Genomic DNA, 21,466 nt, shown 5'->3' with positions numbered 1-21,466 from the left:
CCCCATTTTGGACACTAGACCCCCCACGGAACTTATCTAGATGTGTGGTGAGCACTTTGAACCCCCAAGTGCTTCACAGAAGTTTATAACACTCGGACGTGAAAATAAAAAAATCATTTTTTTTCCACAAAAATGATATTTTTGCCCCCAATTTTTTATTTTCCTAAGGGTAACAGGAGAAATTGGACCCCAAAAATTGTTTTGCAATTTGTCCTGAGTAGGCTGATACCCTACATGAGGGGGTAAAACACTGTTTGGGCGCATAGCAGAGCTTGGAAGGGAAGGAGCACCATTTGACTTTTTCAACTCAGAATTGGCTGGAATTGAGATCAGACGCCATGTTGCATTTGGAGAGCCCCTGATGTGCCCAAACAGTGGAAACCCCCAATTCTAACTCCAACCCGAACCCCAACACGCCCCTAACCCTAGCCCTAACCCTAGCCCTAGCCCTAGCCCTAGCCCTAGCCCTAGCCCTAGCCCTAGCCCTAACCCTAGCCCTAACCCTAACCCTAGCCCTAACCCTAACCCTAGCCCTAACCCTAACCCTAACCCTAACCCTAGCCCTAACCCTAACCCTAGCCCTAACCCTAACCTAACCCTACCCCAACACACCCCTAGCCCTAACCCTAATGGAAAAATGGAAATAAATACATTTTTTTTATTTTATTATTTTTCCCTAACTAAGGGGGTGATAATGGGGGGTTTGATTTACTATTTATGGCGGTTTTTATGTTTGGCGGCTGTCGCACGCTAAAAGACGCTTTTTATTGTAAAAATAGTTTTTGCATCACCACATATTGAGAGCTATAATTTTTCCGTATTTTGACCCACCGAGTCATGTGAGGTCTTATTTTTTGCGGGACGAGTTGACGTTTTTATTGGTACCATTTTCGGGCACGTGAAATTTTTTGATCGCTTTTTATTCCGATTTTTGGGACGCAGAATGAACAAAAACCAGCGTTTCATGAATTTCTTTTGGGGGGGTGCGTTTACACCGTTCCGCGTGCGGTAAAATTGATAAAGCGCTTTTATTCTTCGGGTCAGTACGGTTACAGCGATACCTCATTTAGGTCGTTTTTTTATGTTTTTGTCGGTTTTATGCAATGAAAACTATTTTATATAAAAAATAATTATTTTTGCATCGCTTTATTCTGCGAGTTATAACTTTTTTATTTTTTTGCTGATGATGCTGTGTGGCGGCTTGTTTTTTGCGGGACAAGATGACGTTTTCAGCGGTACCATGGATATTTATATGCGTCTTTTTGATCTCGCGTTATTGCACTTTTTGTTTGGCGGTATGATAATAAATCATTATTTTTTGCTTCGTTTTTTATTTTTATTTTTTAAGGGGTTCGCTAAAGGGGTTAACTAATGGGACAGTTTTATAGGGCAGGTCGTTACGGACACGGCGATACCTAATATGTGTACATTTATTGTTTTTTTTTTTTTTTATTATTTTAAAAAAATGAATTTATTGGGGAATATTTTTTTTTTTTTTTTTACTAATTTATTTGGCGATTTTTTTTTTTTTTTTTTTTATTTATTTTTACACTTTTTTTTTTAATTTTTTTTTACTTTATTACATAGTCCCAGGTGGGACATCACTGTCCTGTGACAGATCGCTGATCTGTCACATCACAGATCACTGTGACAGATCAGCAATCTGTCACAGGCAGTGCACAAGGCTTCCTCATGCCTGCGCTTTGCAGGCACTGAGGAAGCCAGCTTCCCCAGGCCCCCGAAGGCCCCCATCGCCATCTTGGATTCGGGGGCCTGGAGGATAGGAGTCCCCCGCAGCAGCGCTGCACATTGCGCTGCCGTGGGGGGCTCAGGGAAGCACGGAGGGAGCCCCCTCCCTGCCGATGCTTCCCTTTAACTCCCGGTACACCGCGATCGCGTTTGATCGCGGTGTGCAAGGGGTTAATGTGTCGGGGGCGGTCCGTGAGCGCCCCTGACACATTGTGCCGGGTGTCAGCTGTGATAATCAGCTGACACCCGGCCGCGATCAGCGGCGCTCACCACGTGGGCCCCGCTGATCGCGGTAGACGTACTATCCCGTCCCCGGTCATACGGGCCCGGGTACCGTGGACGGGATAGTACGTCTCATGTCAGGAAGGGGTTAAGGTAAGGGTATTGTGGTGGATTCTTCTAATACAGGATTACGAGGTTGTCAAGTTTCTGCCAATCTTGGGGAATTTCTGACATGCCAGTAGTGTCTTGTAGATGCGAGGTAAATGCACGTGAAACACTTCACTTCCATGAGTGATGTTTCTGTAACTCCCCACTACATCCATTTTGGTTGTATCCTGCATCTGATAATGGCTTTATTAATTTAAGTTGGTGAGGTGTGTGTTTTTTTTTTTTTATAAACTTTTTCTACGCAAAAAAGCGCGTCATCTAAGTGCTCAAAACGCCGTGTTGTACAGTATATGGACAGTGGATGGAATTTATAAAAATCCCATACCCACTGTGCTTCTATTTGGCACTGCGTAAACTCAAACTGCAGCAACCTCTGTTGCGCAGACCAGACATGGTTTACTGTGTGGGACAGAACGACGGAGAGGTATGGTATATTGTCTTAGTTTTATTACAGGAGATCGAGGGCTTCGATGGAATTAGGCGAGATTGTAAGTATGGTTTTAGACTATTGAAGGGGTCTGTGTAATTTTTTTCAATTAAAGGGCTTTATTCTGGCTGTGTCTTTTATTTACCATACAACTATAGGATTAATAATGGATAGGTGTCTTATAGACTCCTCTCCATTAGTAAGCCGCTGACTTGATGTCACTTGACAATACAAAGGTGACATCAACCCCACAAATATGAACCCCACTTACCACCGCTACAGGGTGGAAAGAGCCATGCAAAGGGCCAGAATTGGTGCATCTAATAGATGTGCCTTTTCTGGGCAGCTGCGGGCTGCTATTTTTAGGCTGGGGGTTCAATACCAGCCTGACAATACCAACCCCCAGCTGTGAGCTTTAGCAAGGCTGGTCGTCAAAAATTAAGGGCACCACACATCGGGGTTTTTTAATTAAAAAAAGTGTGAGAACCCCTCTGTTCTTGATAACTAGCCTTGCTGAAGCTGATGGTCGCAGCCCCCAGCTGTGAGTTTTGTCTGGCTGGTTATAGAACATACAGGGGGAACCCGTTGCGTGTGTGTTTTTTTTTAATTACAGCGCAGGAACTGCTGATGAATACTCCCATCCTCCGCTCCTGCTGTCTCTGCTATTAGCAGCAGCAGGGGGTAGGCTGATGGGAGTAATAGTCCCATCAGCCATTGCCTGCTGTTTCTAGTATTACTTAAATGTAACTCTCATCATTATCCCATGCTCGCGCCGATCGCCGGCAGAGCAGGGGAGAATGATGAGAGCTGTGTTCAGCAACCGGTGCCGGGGAACAACACTTACTGTAATGCTTCTTCCTTGATGCCCGTCCGTGTGGTACTGATGCGGCACACGTAAAACCAGCAATTCATCAATTTCTTTTGGGGGGGGGGGGTCTATGTCGTTCCATGTGTGGTAAAATTGATAAGGCAGCCTTACTCTTTGGGTCAATACGATGACAGCGATACCTCATTTATGATTTTGGTGTTTTTATTGTATAAAAGCACCATCTTATGTAAACTAGAAGCTTGGGCTGATAAATGGAATGGCAAATGAGCTTTAATGGGGTCATGCACTTGGGTAGAGCAAGTAAGATGTATAATTGTGCTTAAGGGCTCATACTCACTTGTGAGAGACTCTCACCGGAGCGTGTGGCTACATGTATTTCTGTGCAGCTGCAGAGTGCCGTGTTTTCATGCGAGATACTCGCATGAGAATCGTGTGAGTATGAGCCCTAATTGTAAAACAGTGGGCAAAACCGTCAATGAAAGACCTGGGTGTATGGGTGGACGACAAACTCGCATTTAGTGACCAGTGTCAGGCAGCTGCTACAAAGGCAAATAAAATAATGGGATGCATTAGATGCTCATGAGGGGAACATAATTTTACCTCTATCCAAGTCACTAGTGCGACCACACTTAGGGTCCCGTTACATTTAGCATTGCATGAGCGATCCTGACAACGATATGACCCGGTCAGGATCGCTCGTGCATCGCTAAATGGTCGCTCGTGAGCTGCCAAACGGGCAGATCTCACCAGCGACGCAGCAGCGATGCTCGGTGATCGTTATTACCAGTCACACGGCCAGCGGGACGCCAACAAGGAGAAAATGGCCCAGGACGTTCCAGCGCGACAAGCGATATCCAGCAGGGGGGGGGCCAGTCGGAGGTGTCACATGTAGCGAGATCGCTAGCAATATCGCTGTTGTCACAAAATCGGTGACGCTTTAGCGATATTGTATTGCTAAGTAAGATATGCCTGTAAGGTATGACTTCTGGAACCTTCCAGAATCTTCCATTCTCTGAGACTTTGCCTGTCACAGCTGCAAAACCCCCCCCTTCCTCACCCACAGCTGTGAGGAATCTTCTCCCTTCTCCTCCCAATCCCCCCCCAGCCAGGAAAAGATCTCTTTTTTTTTTTTTTTTTTTGTTTAAGCACCATGCGGCTGAATAAAACTATGGGTGATATTAAAAAGACTGGATCGCGAAAATGATACGAGACAGATATGACCTGACAGAATAACAAATCTGCAGGTTGTTGGGCATCTAGGAAATAGAGACCACAATATTGTACATTTTCACTTGTCTTTCACTAGGGGGACATGTCAGGGCGTCACAAAAACACTGAACTTTAGGAAGGCAAAGTTTGACCAGCTTAGAGATGCCCTTAATCTGGTTGACTGGGACAATGTCCTCAGAAATAAGAATACAGAAACTAAATGGGGAAATGTTTAAGAACATCCTTAATAGGCATTGTAAGCGGTTTGTACCTTGTGGGAATAAAAGGACAAGAAATGGGAAAACCCCCAATGTGACTAAACAAAAAAGAGGGGCAATTAACAGTAAAAAGAAAGCATTTAAACTACTAAAACAGAATGGCACCGTTGAAGCTCTATAAAAAACTATAAGGAGAATAATTCTTTATCTAAAAAAACTAATTAAAGCTGCCAAAAAGGAAACAGAAGTACATTGCTAAGGAGAGTAAAACTAATCTCAAGCTATTCTTCAACTATATCAATAGTAAAAGAATCAAAAGTGAAAGTGTAGGCCCATTAAAAAATTGTGAGGAAAGTATGGTTGTAGATGATGAGGAAAAAGCTAATATGTTAAACACCTTCTTCTCCACGTTATTCACGATGGAAAATGAAATGCTAGGTGAAATGCCGAGAGACAAAGAAAACCCTATATTAAGGGTCACCAATCTAACCCAAGAAGAGGTGCAAAACCGTCTCAATAAGACTAAAACAGATAAATCTCCGGGTCCGGATGGCATACACTCACGAGTACTAAGAGAACTAAGTAATGTAATAGACAAACCATTATTTCTTATATTTAGAGACTCTTCCACAGGACTGGCACATAGCAAGTGTGGTACCAATATTCAAAAAGGCTCTAAAAGTGAACCTGGGAAATTATAGGCCAGTAAGTCTAACCTCTATTGTTGGTAAAATATTTGAAGGGTTTCTGAGGGATGTTATTCTGGATTATCTCAATGAGAATAACTGTTTAATGCCATATCAGCATGGGTTTATGAGGAATCGCTCCTGTCAAACCAATCTAATCAGTTTTTATGAAGAGGTAAGCTATAGACTGGACCAAGGTGAGTCATTGGATGTGGTATATCTTGATTTTTTTTCCAAAGCGTTTGATACCGTGCCACACGAGGTTGGTACACAATGAGAATGCTGGGTCTGGGGGAAAATGTGTATAAATGGGTAAGTAACTGGCTTAGTGATAGAAAACAGAGGGTGGTTATAAATGGTATATTCTCTAACTGGGTCGCTGTGACCAGTGGGGAACTGCAGGGGTCGGTGTTGGAACCTATTCTCTTCAACATATTTAACGATCTCGTAGAAGGTTTGCACAATAAAATATCGATATTTGCAGATGATACAAAACTATGTAAAGCAGTCAATACAAGAGAAGATAGTATTCTGCTACGGATGGATCTGGATATGTTGGGAACTTGGGCCGAAAGGTGGCAGAAGCAGTTTAACTGATAAATGTGAGGTTATACACATGGGAAGACGGAATCAATATCACCATTACACACTGAACGGTAAACCACTGGGTAAATCTGACATGGAGAAGGACTTGGGGATCCTAGTTAATGATAAACTTACCTGGAGCAGCCAGTGCCAGGCAGCGGCTGCCAAGGCAAACAGGATCATGGGGTGCATTAAGAGGTCTGGATACACATGATGAGAGCATTATACTGCCTCTGTACAAATCTCTGGTTAGACCGCACATGGAGAACTGTGTACAGAGCGTGTACAAAGGAGGGCAATAAAATTAATAAAGGGGATGGGGGAACTACAATACCCAGAAAGATTAGCAAAATTAGGATTATTTAGTCTAGAAAAAAGACGACTGAGGGGCGATCTAATAACCATGTATAAGTATATAAGGGGACAATACATATATCTCTCCGAGGATCTTTTTATACCAAGGAAGGTGATGGTCACAAGGGGGCATTCTCTGCATCTGGAGGAGCAAAGGTTTTTCCACCAACATAGAAGAGGATTCTTTACAGTTAGGGCAGTGAGAATCTGGAATTCCCTGCCTGAGGAGATGGTGATGGTAAACTCAGTCGAAGGGTTCAAGAGGGGCCTGGATGTCTTCCTGGAGCGTAACAATATTGGATCTTACAGTTATTGTTAGGTTCTTTAGAAGGACGTAGATCTGGGGATTTATTCGGACATAATTTTATAGGCTGAACTGGATGGACTAATGTCTCTTTTCGGCCTTTCTAACCATGTTACTGTATGAAAATCACATCTCTGCGTAGGGCATGAAACCAGCATTCTGGTCCATAATTTCACTGTTCTAGCACCCCATAGAAACTGAGAAATGGATTCCTTCTAAACGGTGTCTCATAACTACTGCATGTTTGGTTTTGAATTATTGTATTCAACAAACCACAAAGAATGATACATGTGCGAGTTTATACGAGGTGTCCTCTACGAGATAGTTATACGTTTTGTAGTTAGATTATAACTCCAAGAGTAGGGGGCTGACCCTCTCCAGACTGCCCCTTTCGTGAGGTCACACAGCCAAAGCTTTAAGGCATCCCCTGCCAAAAATCATTCAGACGAGCTGGAGGTTTTCATGCCTAAAGGACACCCAGATGCAGGGTGACGTGTGGCTGCTGCCCCTCCCCCTCCCGACATGGTAGCCTACAGACCATCTAAGCAACTGTAAGTCTAATTTCTGCTGTTAATCCCTTTTATATTTGCATTGTACATATCAAATGTCTCAACTTTGTAACAACTTCTATCTGTGTAATCACTGCCCCCCTTTTGGGGAATAAATAAACTTATTAGATCTGTCTCCATGCTCTAAGAAACAAACTTTAAGATAATTGCCACTAATTTGGGGGTTTGCTACGGACCCTCTTAACTGGTGGCAGCGAAATGTGATTTGGGCCCCGGGTATTGCTGGCTGTGATGGAAAGAGATTTGATAAGCTAACTGGGTGGCTGCGTGTTTTTTTTTTTTTTTTTTTTTTTTTTTTTTTTTTTGTCACCCCCCCCCCCAAAAAAAAAAAAACCTCAACAAAAAAATATATATCCCCACTCCATGAGAAGGGGAATAACTAGCTCAGCTCTGATCGCTGGGACCCCCAACGATTCTGAAAATAAGACCCAGCACATGGAGGCAGAAGTGTGTTTGATCGGCCTTCACTTCATTGTCTATGGGATTGCTGAGTAAGGTGCTTGCCCATTTCCGGCACTCCCATGGACAAATAGAGCAGAAGTAGGACGTGCACTTCTGCTTCATTCTAGATGGAGCTGCAGAGCTCTGACCTTGGACCCCCTTGACTCCAAGAGATCAGCAAGTTATTCCCTATAAGGCCCTCTTCACGCTTGCTTCAGGGTCTCCGGTACGTGCCGTGACAGTCTTCACACGTACCGGAGACAGTTTTATCAGCAGCCCCGGGCTGTGAAAACAAAAAACGTTCATATGGATGTATCATCAGTGTGGCACTTACTGGCGCCTGGGAATCGGCAATACTGTTCGCGCTGTTAGCGTGCTGGAGGCAGCGCTCATCATTGTCCTCAGAGCTCAGTGCGAGCAGGGGAAAATGATTTGTATTCCGCCCGCACTTTCTATTGAGTGTAAAATGAAGCATAAAATAAAAACACAAACACTCCTTAACACTTCCCTGAAGCCATAGTTCCCATAAATAAACAGTAAAAAAAACCATATTTCTCACCTGCCTGAAGTTGAAAAGAATCCAAAATGTCCCCCACCATAATCCATCTGTGTGACATTTGCTCTTCAGTGTGAGCAGTGGCCTGAGGCTACCACTAATGCTGAAGAGCGGGCCGCTGAACTGTGCTGACCGCGGTGAGATCAGCGCAGTTCACTGTGAGACTCACCAGCACTGTATGTAATAACAGTGATCACTGTGTTTCCTGTACACTATAATATACTATGTATAAGGTAAGTGGTAATATTAGTATTGTGGTTTTTATTAATCATCAAAGGTATTAGTTGGTCACTATATGGTGGCAGTATGTGTTATCACGGTGTGGCTGTGTTTATCCTTTGCTTGTGAGATAGAGATACTGTGTGTATATATATATATATATATATATATATATATATATATATATATATATCTGTCTCTCTCCACTATGTGCTGGTAATATGTGGCCTGGCAATGGTGTGCATTTCGTGCATATTTGGCCTGTGGCTGCTGAGAATTTAGAGAGCGCACAAGAGGGATATCTGTGTGTGTGCGCGTGCAAGTATACAAGTAAGGCCGGTTTCACACTAGCGCTTTTTCAGCGCGCGCACGGCCGGGGGTAGCTCCGCCCCCGAGCCGGCTCTCTGCCCGGCGTGCCCGCCCCTTCCTTGTAGCGCCGCCTCCTAGCGGACAGCGGCGCCTGCGATCGGCGCACCCTATCTTTAGCATAGGGTGCGCCGATCGTGCGCAGGCCGTGCGCTAGTTGCGCTTTGACCTGCGCTGCGCACTTTTGACGGTGCGCCGTGCGCGCCAAAATCAAACTTTTCGGATTTTGGCGCACACGGCGCACCGTCAAAAGTGCGCAGCGCAGGTCAAAGCGCAACTAGCGCACGGCCTGCGCACGATCGGCGCACCCTATGCTAAAGATAGGGTGCGTCGATCGCAGGCGGCGCTACAAGGAAGGGGCGGGCACGCCGGGCAGAGAGCCGGCTCGGGGGCGGAGCTACCCCCGGCCGTGCGCGCGCTGAAAAAGCGCTAGTGTGAAACCGGCCTCATACAGTGACTTCTCTAGGTGAACGTCATTCATCTTCACTCTTCTTTATCCAGTGCAGACCGCTATCACTTCCAACTAGGTCTCATCTCGGCAGAAAATAAGACAGTAACAATATCTGATCACTTCTAGAGGACATTCCTCACTTTTTCCCCAACTTCTACACTACTTCAGAATAAAAAAAGTGACCGTGCTGCCCTCCACAGTAACAGGACCTCCCTTTTGGTCCCCTATGGCATACAGTGTTCTCAAAAGTAAAATATAGCAGTAATAATGTATCCTGATTGGCCCCTACAGTAATTATGTTCCCCACTTGCCATCATAAAGCAATATATGTTCCTCATTCTGGCCATTACAGTAATTGCCCCCCCCCCCCCCAATCTAGGGCCTTTATATGCTTCAATTTGGGCCTCTATGTCCTCCATATTGCTTGCTCTTAAAAATAAATGAAAATGAACTTCTTACCTGCCGGCACTGCTCTGTTCCTGCATGTCGATGACAGACGTCACTGCTCGGAAGCACATTCAGTTGTAACTGGTGGGCCCCCCGTCTTCAATATTGGCACACTGCTTCTTGCCAGTTTTGCGAGCCAGCTGCAATTTTAAAACCAGTTCTCCCGATCCGGTGAGAACCAGTTGAATCTCCCCACTGCAAATAAGCAATAGAACACAGCATACATCATTAAAATTTACCAGCTATCATTAAATGGAGAGATAAGACGTGCAGATTCCATATAGGTCTTTAGATCACGCCCAATATCTCACCGGGAGCCCACAAAGAGGTCCAATCTCTGTAAGATATTGATTATCTTGGAGTCCGCTGTACTGTTCGGCGTCTGCAGTTAGGTACAGAACACAAATCCTTTCCAGGCTTACTGTGGAGAACTACAAGTGAGGAGGAACCTAAGAAATGCTTATATGGAATCGGAGTTTCATCTATTCATGCATTCAGATTTTCTCATGACAGCTTCTTTCAGATGTGTAATGTTTTATTAAAATTTTCTGATTTACGTTCATGAATTTTTCTTTCTAGTGTGCTCTTATAAGTTTTTGTAGTGCCATCATTATGTATAGCATTACATATCGACAATGCAATACTTTGCAAAATTAATTCATGCTTATTTCAAATTTAAGTGATACCACAGCAGGAACACATTTTAATTTTTTTAAATTTTTATTTTTTTTTTTCCTGTGTGAAGATAGGGTAATGTTTCGACCCTACCAGGGTCTTTGTCAAAACCTCACTGGGTAGTGGATAGATGTAACATATGTTGTAAAGAGGATCCCCTTAAGGGCTCGGTATGGGGGAGACAAAGCGTATCCTGCGCTTCCTGTGGTGATGATGCAGGACATGCTTTGTCCCCCCCCCCATACTGAGCCCTTACTTAACGGGATGCTCTTTACAACATATCTATGTTAAATCCATCCACTACCCAGTGAGGTTTTGACAAAGACCCTGTTAGGGTTACGTTTCGACCCTATCTTCACAAAAAATTTTTTGTTCCTGCTGTGGCATCACTTACATTTGTAATAAACATGAATTAATTTTGTGTAGTATTGCATTGTCAGAGTGTGGTTGTTTCCTTCCTTCTGTTTACTTTGGGTTCACCCAACTTCAGCCAGCACCTCTTATCCAAGCAGTGTGCTTCGTTTTTTTTCTTTCATCATTTCATGTCGGCATAGCTAAATGTTCTGTATCTATTTCTTCAGGCAAACAGGGACCCTGACTCCAAGGTGAATGATGCTCTCGTTGAGAAGGACGCTCAGGTCAGTGAGTTCTCTATTGAAGAAAGAACTAAAATAAAAGTTGCATTCGTCCACTGAAGATATTTGTTCATGAGCTTCTATCTGACATCTCAATGAATTTCATCTTTTCTGCCAGGATTTATTTCAAGCTGGTGAACTTAAATGGGGTACAGATGAAGAAAAGTTCATCACCATACTGGGAACACGCAGCATTGCCCACCTAAGGAAAAGTAAATTGCCATTTGTGCTGTTTTTACTCGTGTGTCTGTGTGATGCATTGTATTCCCTCTCCTGCTGAGATGGCGCTGCCCTGTGCTTTCATTGTGAATTCTGCTTGGCTTTCCTCAGAGGCACATTGAATACCTAAACTGGCCATATCTGAAAATGTACACATTCATTGCTAACACAACCTTTCTGATGGGACAGTGTCTTGAGTAAGGAGTTAATATTTCATGCAGCGTTCGGTTTCTCAATGCTTAGAACAGCAGAGCTGCGGGTGCAGAATCTTAACTGATATTGTGCCATATAAAATGTGTGTAATCTACACTGCATTACATATTTTGGAAGCACACTACATCTTTTTTTTACTATCTGGTACTGGAGCCAGAAAGGTAAACTACTGAGGTTTATATTACATAAATAACACATTTATAGTAAACGCCATAAAAAAATGGTCCAGGGAAGGCTTATTTCATAAGAGAAGCATTTTATACGTATCGCATGATTCATGGTAAAATGTTCCACCTTACTCATAACCTTTCTATAGATATGCTTTCAGCAGAGGTTTGACAATTTGTACCTGAATACTTTTTTTTTTTTTTTTTTTTTTTTAACGTTTATTTTATTCAGGTCACTTAATGAAAAGTTAAGCAAGTAATTTGGTTTATACAGTATGTGAGGTGCAGAGTGTTGTATTACTGCCCTACTGACTCTTGGGAAGTGTTATCATGTATAGATAGATATAAATGTACTTAAATCTTGATTGTCTCTTCTGAAAGGGAACCAGTCAGTAGGATTTTATCCAAATAAACAATGTTGTGCAGGATGAAACTTCTACAAGGATACCCTCTGGCACTTTATGCCAAAATGATTTTTCTTAACATACAAAGACTCCACCATACTGGTGAGCGTAACATTGCACTTGCAGTCTGTAGCTCCATCACCCTCCAGTTCCTAATTTGCTCTAGACAGGCTGAGCTGTTTGTCACCTTTTCTCTCCAGTGTCAATCAAGAAGTGGAGAGCTTCAGAGTGAGGAGAGGACATCACGTTTACTCCTGGGCATATCGGTGCACCTGTCGTCATCAGCTCCTTTTCACTTCTCATCAGTGCTGCCCTTCACTTCTTGAATTACAGTGGAAAGGTGACATCCTGCATTAAAGCCCGTCTCTCCACTGTCAATCAAGAAATGGAGGGCCTGGAAATGTGTAGAGAAGGAGACTGCAAGTACACCAATCCGCCCGCCAGGGCACTTGTGAGCCTAACTGGTGTATGAGTAAAACCTTTTAACGCGACAAAGTACTGGAAGTCTGTGAAATATGTATAATTGTAAATATATCACCCTGCCCGATCTTGCTCTAAATTTGGTTTAGTTAAATTCTTACTGACAGGTTCCCTACAATAGAAATAAGCAGTAGCTAAACTAAATAAAGGACCTGCCATATGCTCAAAAAAATTGTTAAATCCTTTCTAAAAAATCCCTGAGCTTCCCTGATTCTGCCGCTCTTTTCCATTTTGTGCTGACACTTCAGGGTGTGTGCAGATGCTGCGGAATCCGCTGCGGATTAATCCGCACGGATTTTGCAAAAACCGCAGATAAACCGCAGGTCAAAAGACCTGCGGATTATCTCCGGTTTTGACTGCGGTTTGGTCCTGCGGATTCATCATCTCCACAATGGTGGAGATAGGAACCCGCTGCGGATTCTGCAGAAAGAATTGACATGTCACTTCTTTCTGCGGTTTCAAAACCGCAGCAAATCCGCGCGTATTTTTCCGCAACGTCTACACAGCGTGGTTTTTTTTTTTTTACCATTCATTTGGTACTGTACACCGCAGCGGAATCTGCAGCGTGTGCACATGCCCTTAATGTTGAGATGTTCCTCTTATGTTGCTTTTGAAGCGCACTATGAAGAGAAGCGTTACCAGTTGCACTAAAAGCAGAGATTTTACTGTGTTTGGGGGTGTGCTTCTACCCCCCCCCCCCCCCCAAACTTCCTAGACTATGTCAAGAGACGACCAGTTGGTCTATATGCAGAGATTTCACCCACTGTACTCCAAAAGAGACAAGTGAGTATTTCTGCAATGGAGTGACTTGTACAAAACTAAAGAGCAGCAAAATGTGGCTCTGGGATTTTTACAAGATACTGTAACTTTATCATATCTTGGCCAAATCAATTTGGCCTTTATTTTCTGCGGGGCCCTGAGATATTACATGATCATGTAAATTAGTGATTAGCGAGTATACTCGTTGCTTGGGTGTCCTCCGAGTATTTTGGCGTGCTCGGAGATTTAGTTTTCGTCGTCTCAGCTGCATGATTTGCGACTGCTAGACAGCCTGAATACATGTGTGGAATGCCTGTTTGTTAGGGAATTCCCACATGTATTCAGCCTGTCTACAAGTCGCAAATCATGCAGCTGAGACGACGAAAATACTTGGAGATCGCCCAAGCATGCTCTGGAAAACCCGAGCAACGAGTATACTCGCTAATCACTAATGTCAACCATTTCAAACTGGTATGGTCCAGATTGACTTCTCAAATGTATGCAAAGATTTAATTTCACTTGTAAAATATCCAGCTTTAAGTGAACTTGCACTTAAATTAGTGAAGTGTTTCCAACTCCAGTCCTCAAGATTCAATCCTGAAAACATGATCTGTTGGTGACTCTTGAGGACTGGAGTTGGGGAACAGTTCCTTTAAAGGGTTCATTTGTGGAGATTTCTTTGTGATTCCAGGCAACTATTATTGTGAACATACATGTTGGCATGTGTAAAACATTGGGTATGCCAAGCACCAATTGACATAATCAAGATTTCAGGCAAAGGTTGCTGCAGATTTTTTTTTTTTTTTTTTTTTTTTTTTTTAATTTTGCCTAGAAAAACCCCCACATAAACTGGAGACTTTGTACTGAACTCTTATAACCCTGAGGTTGTGTGTAATGTGCAGGATTTCAGTCTTGACTTGGTTCTGTGTTCATTTCTGGCATTAAATACCATCAGAGGCCAGCAGATGAAGCTGGAAAAGTTTCCAGTATTGGGAAAGTTTCGGAGGCTTCACAGATGGAAAAGATTAAAATATCTCTGGCATTAGTAGTTTTCCGTATAACAGTTGTTCCATGTGCTTAGAAAAAAAGTGTTTGGACCCTGTATAAAAAAAAAAAAAAAAAAAAAAAAAAATGCTAGTTTTACACAGCAAAGCTGAGTCTTTTAGTTTTATTTCATTTTATTTTTTTCTTAATGAAAATATATCTTAATTCACTTGTTTAACCCCCTTCCCTTCCAAGCAAGTTTTCACCTTCCTGACCAGGCCACATTTCTTTTAAACCTGACGTATCATTTTATAGTAGTAACTGTCGGATGCTTCTACGAGTACATATCCCAATGACTTTGAGATTTTTTTTTTTTTTTTTTCATGACCTATTAGAATTTATGATAGTGGTAAATTTAGGTGGGTATAACTTGTAAGAAATAGGAGGAAACTGAGCATATATGTAAAATACAAAACTTATTTAGTACCATAGCAAAGAAATCATAGGAGTCTTTATAAATATATTTCTTTATCGCCTTATTGGGGGACACAGAATACCATGGGTGTATGCTGCTGCTGCTGCTAGGAGGCTGACACTATGCAAAACAAGAAAATTAGCTCCTCCCCGGCAGTATACACCCACCGACAGGCACCGAGCACCTCCGTTTGTGCTTAGTGTCTGTAGGAGGCGGACCGGGATCTTCCCAGATCCGCAATTAACCTTTTCTTTCCTTAGGTGTTTCTAGTGTGAACTTTTTAATTCTCTTGTCTTTTATTTTGCAGATTCAAGTCGGGAAACAGGGTGAAAGTTCACTCTGCTTTCCCATATCAGGTGGCTGAGCGAGCAGTGTGGTGATCCCACATCGCAACTCTCAGTGCGCTGGCAGGACTTTGTCCCATATCACCTCCGGGTGCTATGGGATGCGGACAGGTGGCTGGTCCTTGCCAAAATCCCCCTCCTCACCCCTCTCTCGGGACAGGGCTGAGAGGAAGACGGCGATCGCAAGATTCCCCTCGCCATCAAGAGGTTAATGCCGTCTTCTACAGAAAGCGGGTACAGAGGACAGCGGCCACTACCTTTGTGAGAGGTCCCTGTGGTCATCCTCTTCAGGGACTTCAGGTAGGTGGTGCCTGAACGATCCCTCCAGCCCGCAGCATCCCCAAGAGGCACATTGGTGGGTAACTGGACATCACCAGGCTAATTGAATTTCCCGCCCCTCTCCCTGCCTGACGGGCGCCGCTCTCACCAGCCGCGCGCCTCTCCACTCATATTACAGGGCTGAATACAGGGATTTTCTCTCCCTGTTTTCATAGCTGGCCATGGTTTTCCACAGCTCTCCTGCGTGCCAGTACCTCCATTACAGGGATTTTATCTTCTCTTTCCTGGGCGATTTAATCACGGGGCTGCGGTGCTGACTTTCACTTTCACTTTCAGTTCTGCTCCCGCTCTCAGGGCGCCTCCTCCTCTTTCTGAGCGCGCTTTCCTCGCGCCTTTTTTAGCCCATCACAGGGCTCCTCATCCCCTTCCTTCATGTCAGCTCCAATTGCAGCTCAGCCGCTAAGCTCCGCCCACCGCTCGCCTCATCAGGCACTTCCTGTTTCTTCGGTCCTGCCTTTCTGCGCTGCTTGGGGGACACTTCAGCGTTTCTGCTGCTCGCCGGAACTAGGTAGGCTCTGCTCTATGCAGAGATATTAGCCCTCCTCCGCAGTTCTTTCCCCAATTTCCGCGGACATTCAGCGCAGTTTTCCTTATGCCCAACCCTGCAGGGGAGCTCTGTTTCAGGCCCACCGCTACTCATTACGCCTGTGCGCGCTGTAAAAGGAAGTGGGCTTCGGGTCAGCCATCTCCTTTCTGCCCGTCCTGCAGTCCTTCAGCTATGTCGGCCTCTCAGGAGCACACAGATCCCCGTGATGGGGGCACTTCTCCTCTCCCAGAATGGGCCGTAGCTATGTCTCAGTCGGTATCCGATCTGACCAAAGTCTCTCAGTCCCTGGTCCAGGTCCTAGAACGTTTGCCTCAGCTATCTTCAGCCACCGCTGCTCCGACCGCCTCTCAGGGTGAGTCGTCCGCTCCTGACCGCGACCTTCAGAGGGACAGGCCGAATAGGATTTCCAGGAAGCGTCTTCTATCGGGCTCGTCTTCCAGTTCGCTAGGCCCGTCTGCTTCACCCAGGTGTCCGTCTCCTTCAGTGGACGACCTTGGGTCAGACGACGATCCACAATCAGGATCTAGTTCAGAGGCAGATGACATGTCTAAAACACGAAGTATGGTCGATAGTCTTCTTTCAGCTATTTTCCAAACCCTGGAGATTAAGCAGGACAAGCCCCTTCCTCAGGAATGTTCTGTTCCATTTAAACGTTCAAAACCTCCATCTAAAACTTTTCCAAACCACTACGAGTTTGATACTACTCTAGCCAAACATTGGGAGCACCCTGAGCAATGCTTTTCGGGCCGCAGGTATTTGGATGTTCTGTACCCATTTGAGGCTGATTTGCTTTCTAAATGGACCAAAGCCCCTGAAGTGGACCCTCCCGTTTCTCGCATAGCCTCTAAGACAGTTCTGTCCCTTCCAGACGGTGCATCACTTAAGGATCCGACGGACAGGCAGTTAGAATCTTTGGCGAAGTCTATCTTTGAGGCCTCCGGTGCCTCTGCCCTATTTTCGCCTCCTCCTGGGTAGCTAAAGTCATTTCGGCTTGGGCAAAAATTCTTCGCAGGGGCATCTTAGCGGCAGCTCCCCAGGACGAGCTGGCAGATCTAGCAGATCAAATTAATCACGCGGGTAAATACCTTTTAGCCGCCTCCTTAGATGCGGCCGGTTGTGTAGCTAGGGCTAACAGCAATATAGTAGCTGTACGCCGAGTTCTTTGGTTAAAGTCATGGAATGCGGATACCACCTCGAAAAAGTCACTCATCAATCTGCCCTTCCATGGTTCTAGGCTCTTTGGGGCCAAGCTGGATCAAATAATTTCCGATGCCACTGGGGGTAAAAGTACTTCTCTCCCCCAGTCTCGACCAAGACGCATTTTTAATAGAAAGGGTTTTCGGCCCTTTAGGCCTTTTCGTACGTTCTCGTCCACAGAGAGATCTGTCCAGCAAGAGCGTCCTTCCGCTTCTAGGGAGCGAGAGCAGAAGAAACCTTCTTACAAGCCCGCTCCCCGCTGGAGATCTAGAGGACAATACTCCAGGTCCTCAGGTGCCCGTTCCGGTAGGTTTGCCTCCAAGTGACGGGGCACCCCCACCTGGAAGTTTTTCCAGGGTGGGAGGCAGACTTTCCTTTTTCGTGGACGCTTAGCTGTCGACGCTTGGGTCAGGGAAATCATCGCATCCGGTTACAAGATCGAATTTTCTTCCCCGCCAGACAGGCGTTTTTTCCTGTCTCGTCCTCCGAGACAACGGTCCCACATTCCAGGATTCTTTCAGGCCGCCTCCTCCCTTCTTTCCGCCGGAGTGATTGTTCCCGTTCCCTCAGACGAACGGTTTTCAGGGTTCTACTCAAATCTCTTCGTAGTCCTGAAGAAAGACTGTTCCCTGCGGCCAATCCTGGACCTCAAATTGCTCAATCGCCACGTGAAGATTCTTCACTTCTAAATGGAGTCTCTTCGATCGGTGATAGCCTCAATGGAACCCGGAGAATTCCTCTGCTCTGTGGACATACGGGATGCCTATCTTCACATCCCTGTGTGCTTGCAACATCAGAAATATCTCAGGTTTGCGATTCAGGACGATCATTACCAGTTCACGGCTCTCCCTTTCGGCCTAGTCTCCGCTCCCCGTGTTTTCACGAAAGTGATGGCGACGGTCATGGCCATCCTTCGATCCAGAGGGATTCTCATCATTCCTTATCTGGACGATCTCTTAATCAAGGGCTCGTCCCGTCAAGACTGTCTCCTAAGTCTTCAGATAACCCTGGATACTCTCGACCATCTCGAATGGTTAGTCAACAAAGAAAAGTCCGTCCTCAGCCCCACTCAGCGTCTGACCTTTTTAGGCATGGAGTTCGACACGAACCTGGCCCGGGTGTTTCTTCCGAGGGAAAAAATTGCGGCTCTGTTCAAAGGGATTCGAGCCCTCAAACGGCCAACGCCCATTACCCTTTGATTCTGCATGAAAATTCTGGGGAAGATGGTAGCTTCCTTGGAAGCAGTGCCCTTTGCACAGTTCCACCTTCGTCCTCTTCAGCTGTCCCTCCTTTCAGCCTGGGACAAGACGACGAGGTCCTTAGACCGGCCAATTCTTCTCCCCCTCAAAGTGAGGCAATCCTTCACTTGGTGGACGATGTCTACATCAGTCCTCCAAAGGAGGTCCTTCCTCCCGCTTCGGTGGCAAGTCATCACCACCGACGCCAGCCTCCTGGGTTGGGGAGCGGTTTTTCATCAGAGGATGGCTCAAGGACACTGGAACCCTCAGGAAGCTCTTCTTCCTATCAATCTGCTCGAGATCAGAGCAATCTTTCTGGCCCTTCTTCGCTGGCAACCCCTTCTCGTCGGCAAGCCGATCCGCATTCAGTCGGACAACGCCACGGCTGTGGCGTACATAAACCATCAGGGCGGCACGCGCAGCCACCAAGTCATGTCAGAAGTGGCCAGGATTCTGCGCTGGGCGGAACGTTTCGTCCCAGCAATCTCCGCCATGCACATTCCAGGGGTGGAAAACTGGGCAGCCGACTTTCTGAGTCGTCAAGGCCTAGCGTCAGGCGAATGGTCTCTCCATCCTTCAGTCTTCGATCAGATATGCAAGTGCTGGGGTTCTCCGGACGTCGACCTCATGGCATCTCGGATGAACCACAAAGTTCCACGCTTCGTAGCCAGGTCCAGGGACCCTCTAGCCGTCGCTTGCGATGCCCTAGTAATTCCGTGGTCCCAGTTCCAACTCCCTTATCTTTTTCCACCTCTTGCCTTGATCCCAAGAGTGGTCAAGAAGATAAAATTGGAAGGCGTTCCAGTAATTCTTGTGGCTCCAGACTGGCCGAGACGGCCTTGGTATGCGGAACTGGTGAACATGCTCGCGGACGTTCCCTGGAGACTTCCAGTCCGTCCGGATCTTCTCTCGCAAGGCCCCCTTTACCACGAGAATTCTCGGTCTCTGAATTTAACGGCATGGCCGTTGAGGCCGCAGTTCTAAGAGAATCAGGTTTTTCCATTTTTCCAGCCAGGTGATTCAGACTATGATCAAAGCCAGGAAGCCAGCCTCTTCCCGCATTTACCACAGGTGTTGGAAGGCTTTTTTCCATTGGTGCGACGATAAAGTTTTTCCAATGGCTTTTTCCATTCCGTCCATACTGGGTTTTCTCCAGTCTGGCTTAGATTCGGGTCTGTCTCTCAGTACCCTGAAAGGCCAGGTTTCTGCCTTGTCTATCCTCTTTCAAAGAGAGTTCGCTTCCTTACCGCAGGTTAAGACGTTCCTCCAAGGAGTCGCTCATGTGGCTCCTCCTCATCATTCACCAATAGAACCGTGGGATCTCAATCTCGTTCTTGGCACTCTCCAAAAGGCGCCGTTTGAGCCCATCCAGGACATTCCTTTGTCACTTTTGTCATGGAAGGTGACCTTTTTGATCGCCATTACATCCATCAGAAGAGTTTCTGAGTTAGCGGCCTTGTCATGCCGTTCTCCTTATCTGGTGCTCCATCAGGATAAAGTCGTCCTCAGGCCCGTTCCTTCCTTCCTGCCAAAGGTGGTTTCCTCCTTTCACATCAACGAGGATATCGTTCTTCCATCGTTTTGTCCGGCTCCTTCTCACCCTCTTGAGAGGTCACTCCACAAGCTGGATGTTGTTAGAGCCCTCGCTAGGACCGCTTCACTTCGTCAATCCGATTCATTGCTGGTCATCTCTGAAGGTCACAGGAAAGGGCTTCCGGCATCCAAATCCACGATTGCTCGCTGGATTCGTTCTACCATTCAGGAAGCTTACCGACTTCAGGAAAAACGGCTCCCTCCGGGAGTGAGAGCTCACTCCACCCGGGCTGTGGCAGCTTCGTGGGCCGTTCGACACCAGGCTTCGGCTCTGCAACTTTGCAGGGCCGCGACCTGGTCGTCCTTGCACACATTTGCGGGGTTCTACAGGGTTCATACCCAGGCCTCGTCTGATGCAGTTGTTGGTAGGAAGGTTCTGCAGGCGGCGGTGGCGCACCGGCCGACCTAAGCCTTTCCTGTTCTTTCGTTTCTTATTGCTGTTCCCGCCCTTGGGACTGCTTTGGAACGTCCCATGGTATTCTGTGTCCCCCAATAAGGCGATAAAGAAAGATGGATTTTTGGTTCTTACCGTAAAATCTTTCTTGGAGCCTTCATTGGGGGACACGGCACCCTCCCTGTTTAAATTGTACCATGTTGGGTCTTTGAGTCCCCTGTTGGGTTGGTACATATGTTTAGAGTTTCCGTTGCTTCTCCTACTGCTTTCTCACCAACTGAGGTGCCTAGTGCCTGTCGGTGGGTGTATACTGCCGGGGAGGAGCTAATTTTCTTGTTTTGCATAGTGTCAGCCTCCTAGCAGCAGCATACACCCATGGTATTCTGTGTCCCCCAATGAAGGCTCCAAGAAAGATTTTACGGTAAGAACCAAAAATCCATCTTTATTAACAGTACAGGATACAAAAAAGGAAGGACAAAGTAGGGGAAAGGAATTCCAATGTTGTCAGCCAACTGAATGTAATAATACCCAGGCAAAAAGTTGCTCCCATGTAGTATCAAAGTGCGAGCACAATATAAATTACCATTACCAATGTAAAAATACAATGGTGGCAACACTTACCAATGTAGGGAGAAGGCGTGAGACACCAGAAATGGACCCACAAGGACCCCTGACGTGCATTTCGCTTAGATTGTCAGCTTTCTCAAGGGGATTAATGGTTATATAACTTTTACCATATGGCTACTCGGTCTGCATTATTTTCAATTATTTTTAATTTTTTTTCCGAGGGCCTCTACACTTGTTTTAAGCGACTAGACTATGTTGGCCTATATGTAAAAAAAATTAAAACAAACAAGACCCTGTTTTAAATACTCCTTCCCACTCAAAGTATTCAGGAGGATTTGTACAAATTTTGGGGTCAATTTTCTCTTGTGACTTGTAAAAATTAAGAAAAAAGTTGATCTAAAGCAGCATTCTTGTGGGTAAAGAAAATGTTCCTTTT

General features: G+C 45.5%; 1 protein-coding gene across 2 annotated transcripts in view; it reads left to right on the top strand.

Annotated features, from left to right (window-relative positions):
- Nucleotides 1–21,466, top strand: part of ANXA5 (annexin A5) — an 89,579-nt gene that overhangs the window by 32,728 nt on the left and 35,385 nt on the right. For both annotated transcript variants that reach the window (XM_073572004.1, XM_073572003.1), the window contains exons 8-9: nt 11,057–11,113; nt 11,229–11,322. In XM_073572004.1, coding sequence (XP_073428105.1) covers nt 11,057–11,113; nt 11,229–11,322 — 151 coding nt within the window. The remainder of the gene's footprint in view (nt 1–11,056; nt 11,114–11,228; nt 11,323–21,466) is intronic.

Source organism: Dendrobates tinctorius, unplaced genomic scaffold (genome assembly GCF_039654945.1).
Source record: "Dendrobates tinctorius isolate UK_male_01 unplaced genomic scaffold, ASM3965494v1 ptg000030l, whole genome shotgun sequence".
Classification (NCBI taxonomy): Eukaryota; Metazoa; Chordata; class Amphibia; order Anura; family Dendrobatidae; genus Dendrobates; species Dendrobates tinctorius.
Note: the sequence above shows the minus strand (reverse complement) of the source record. Positions and strands in the feature narration are given on the sequence as shown.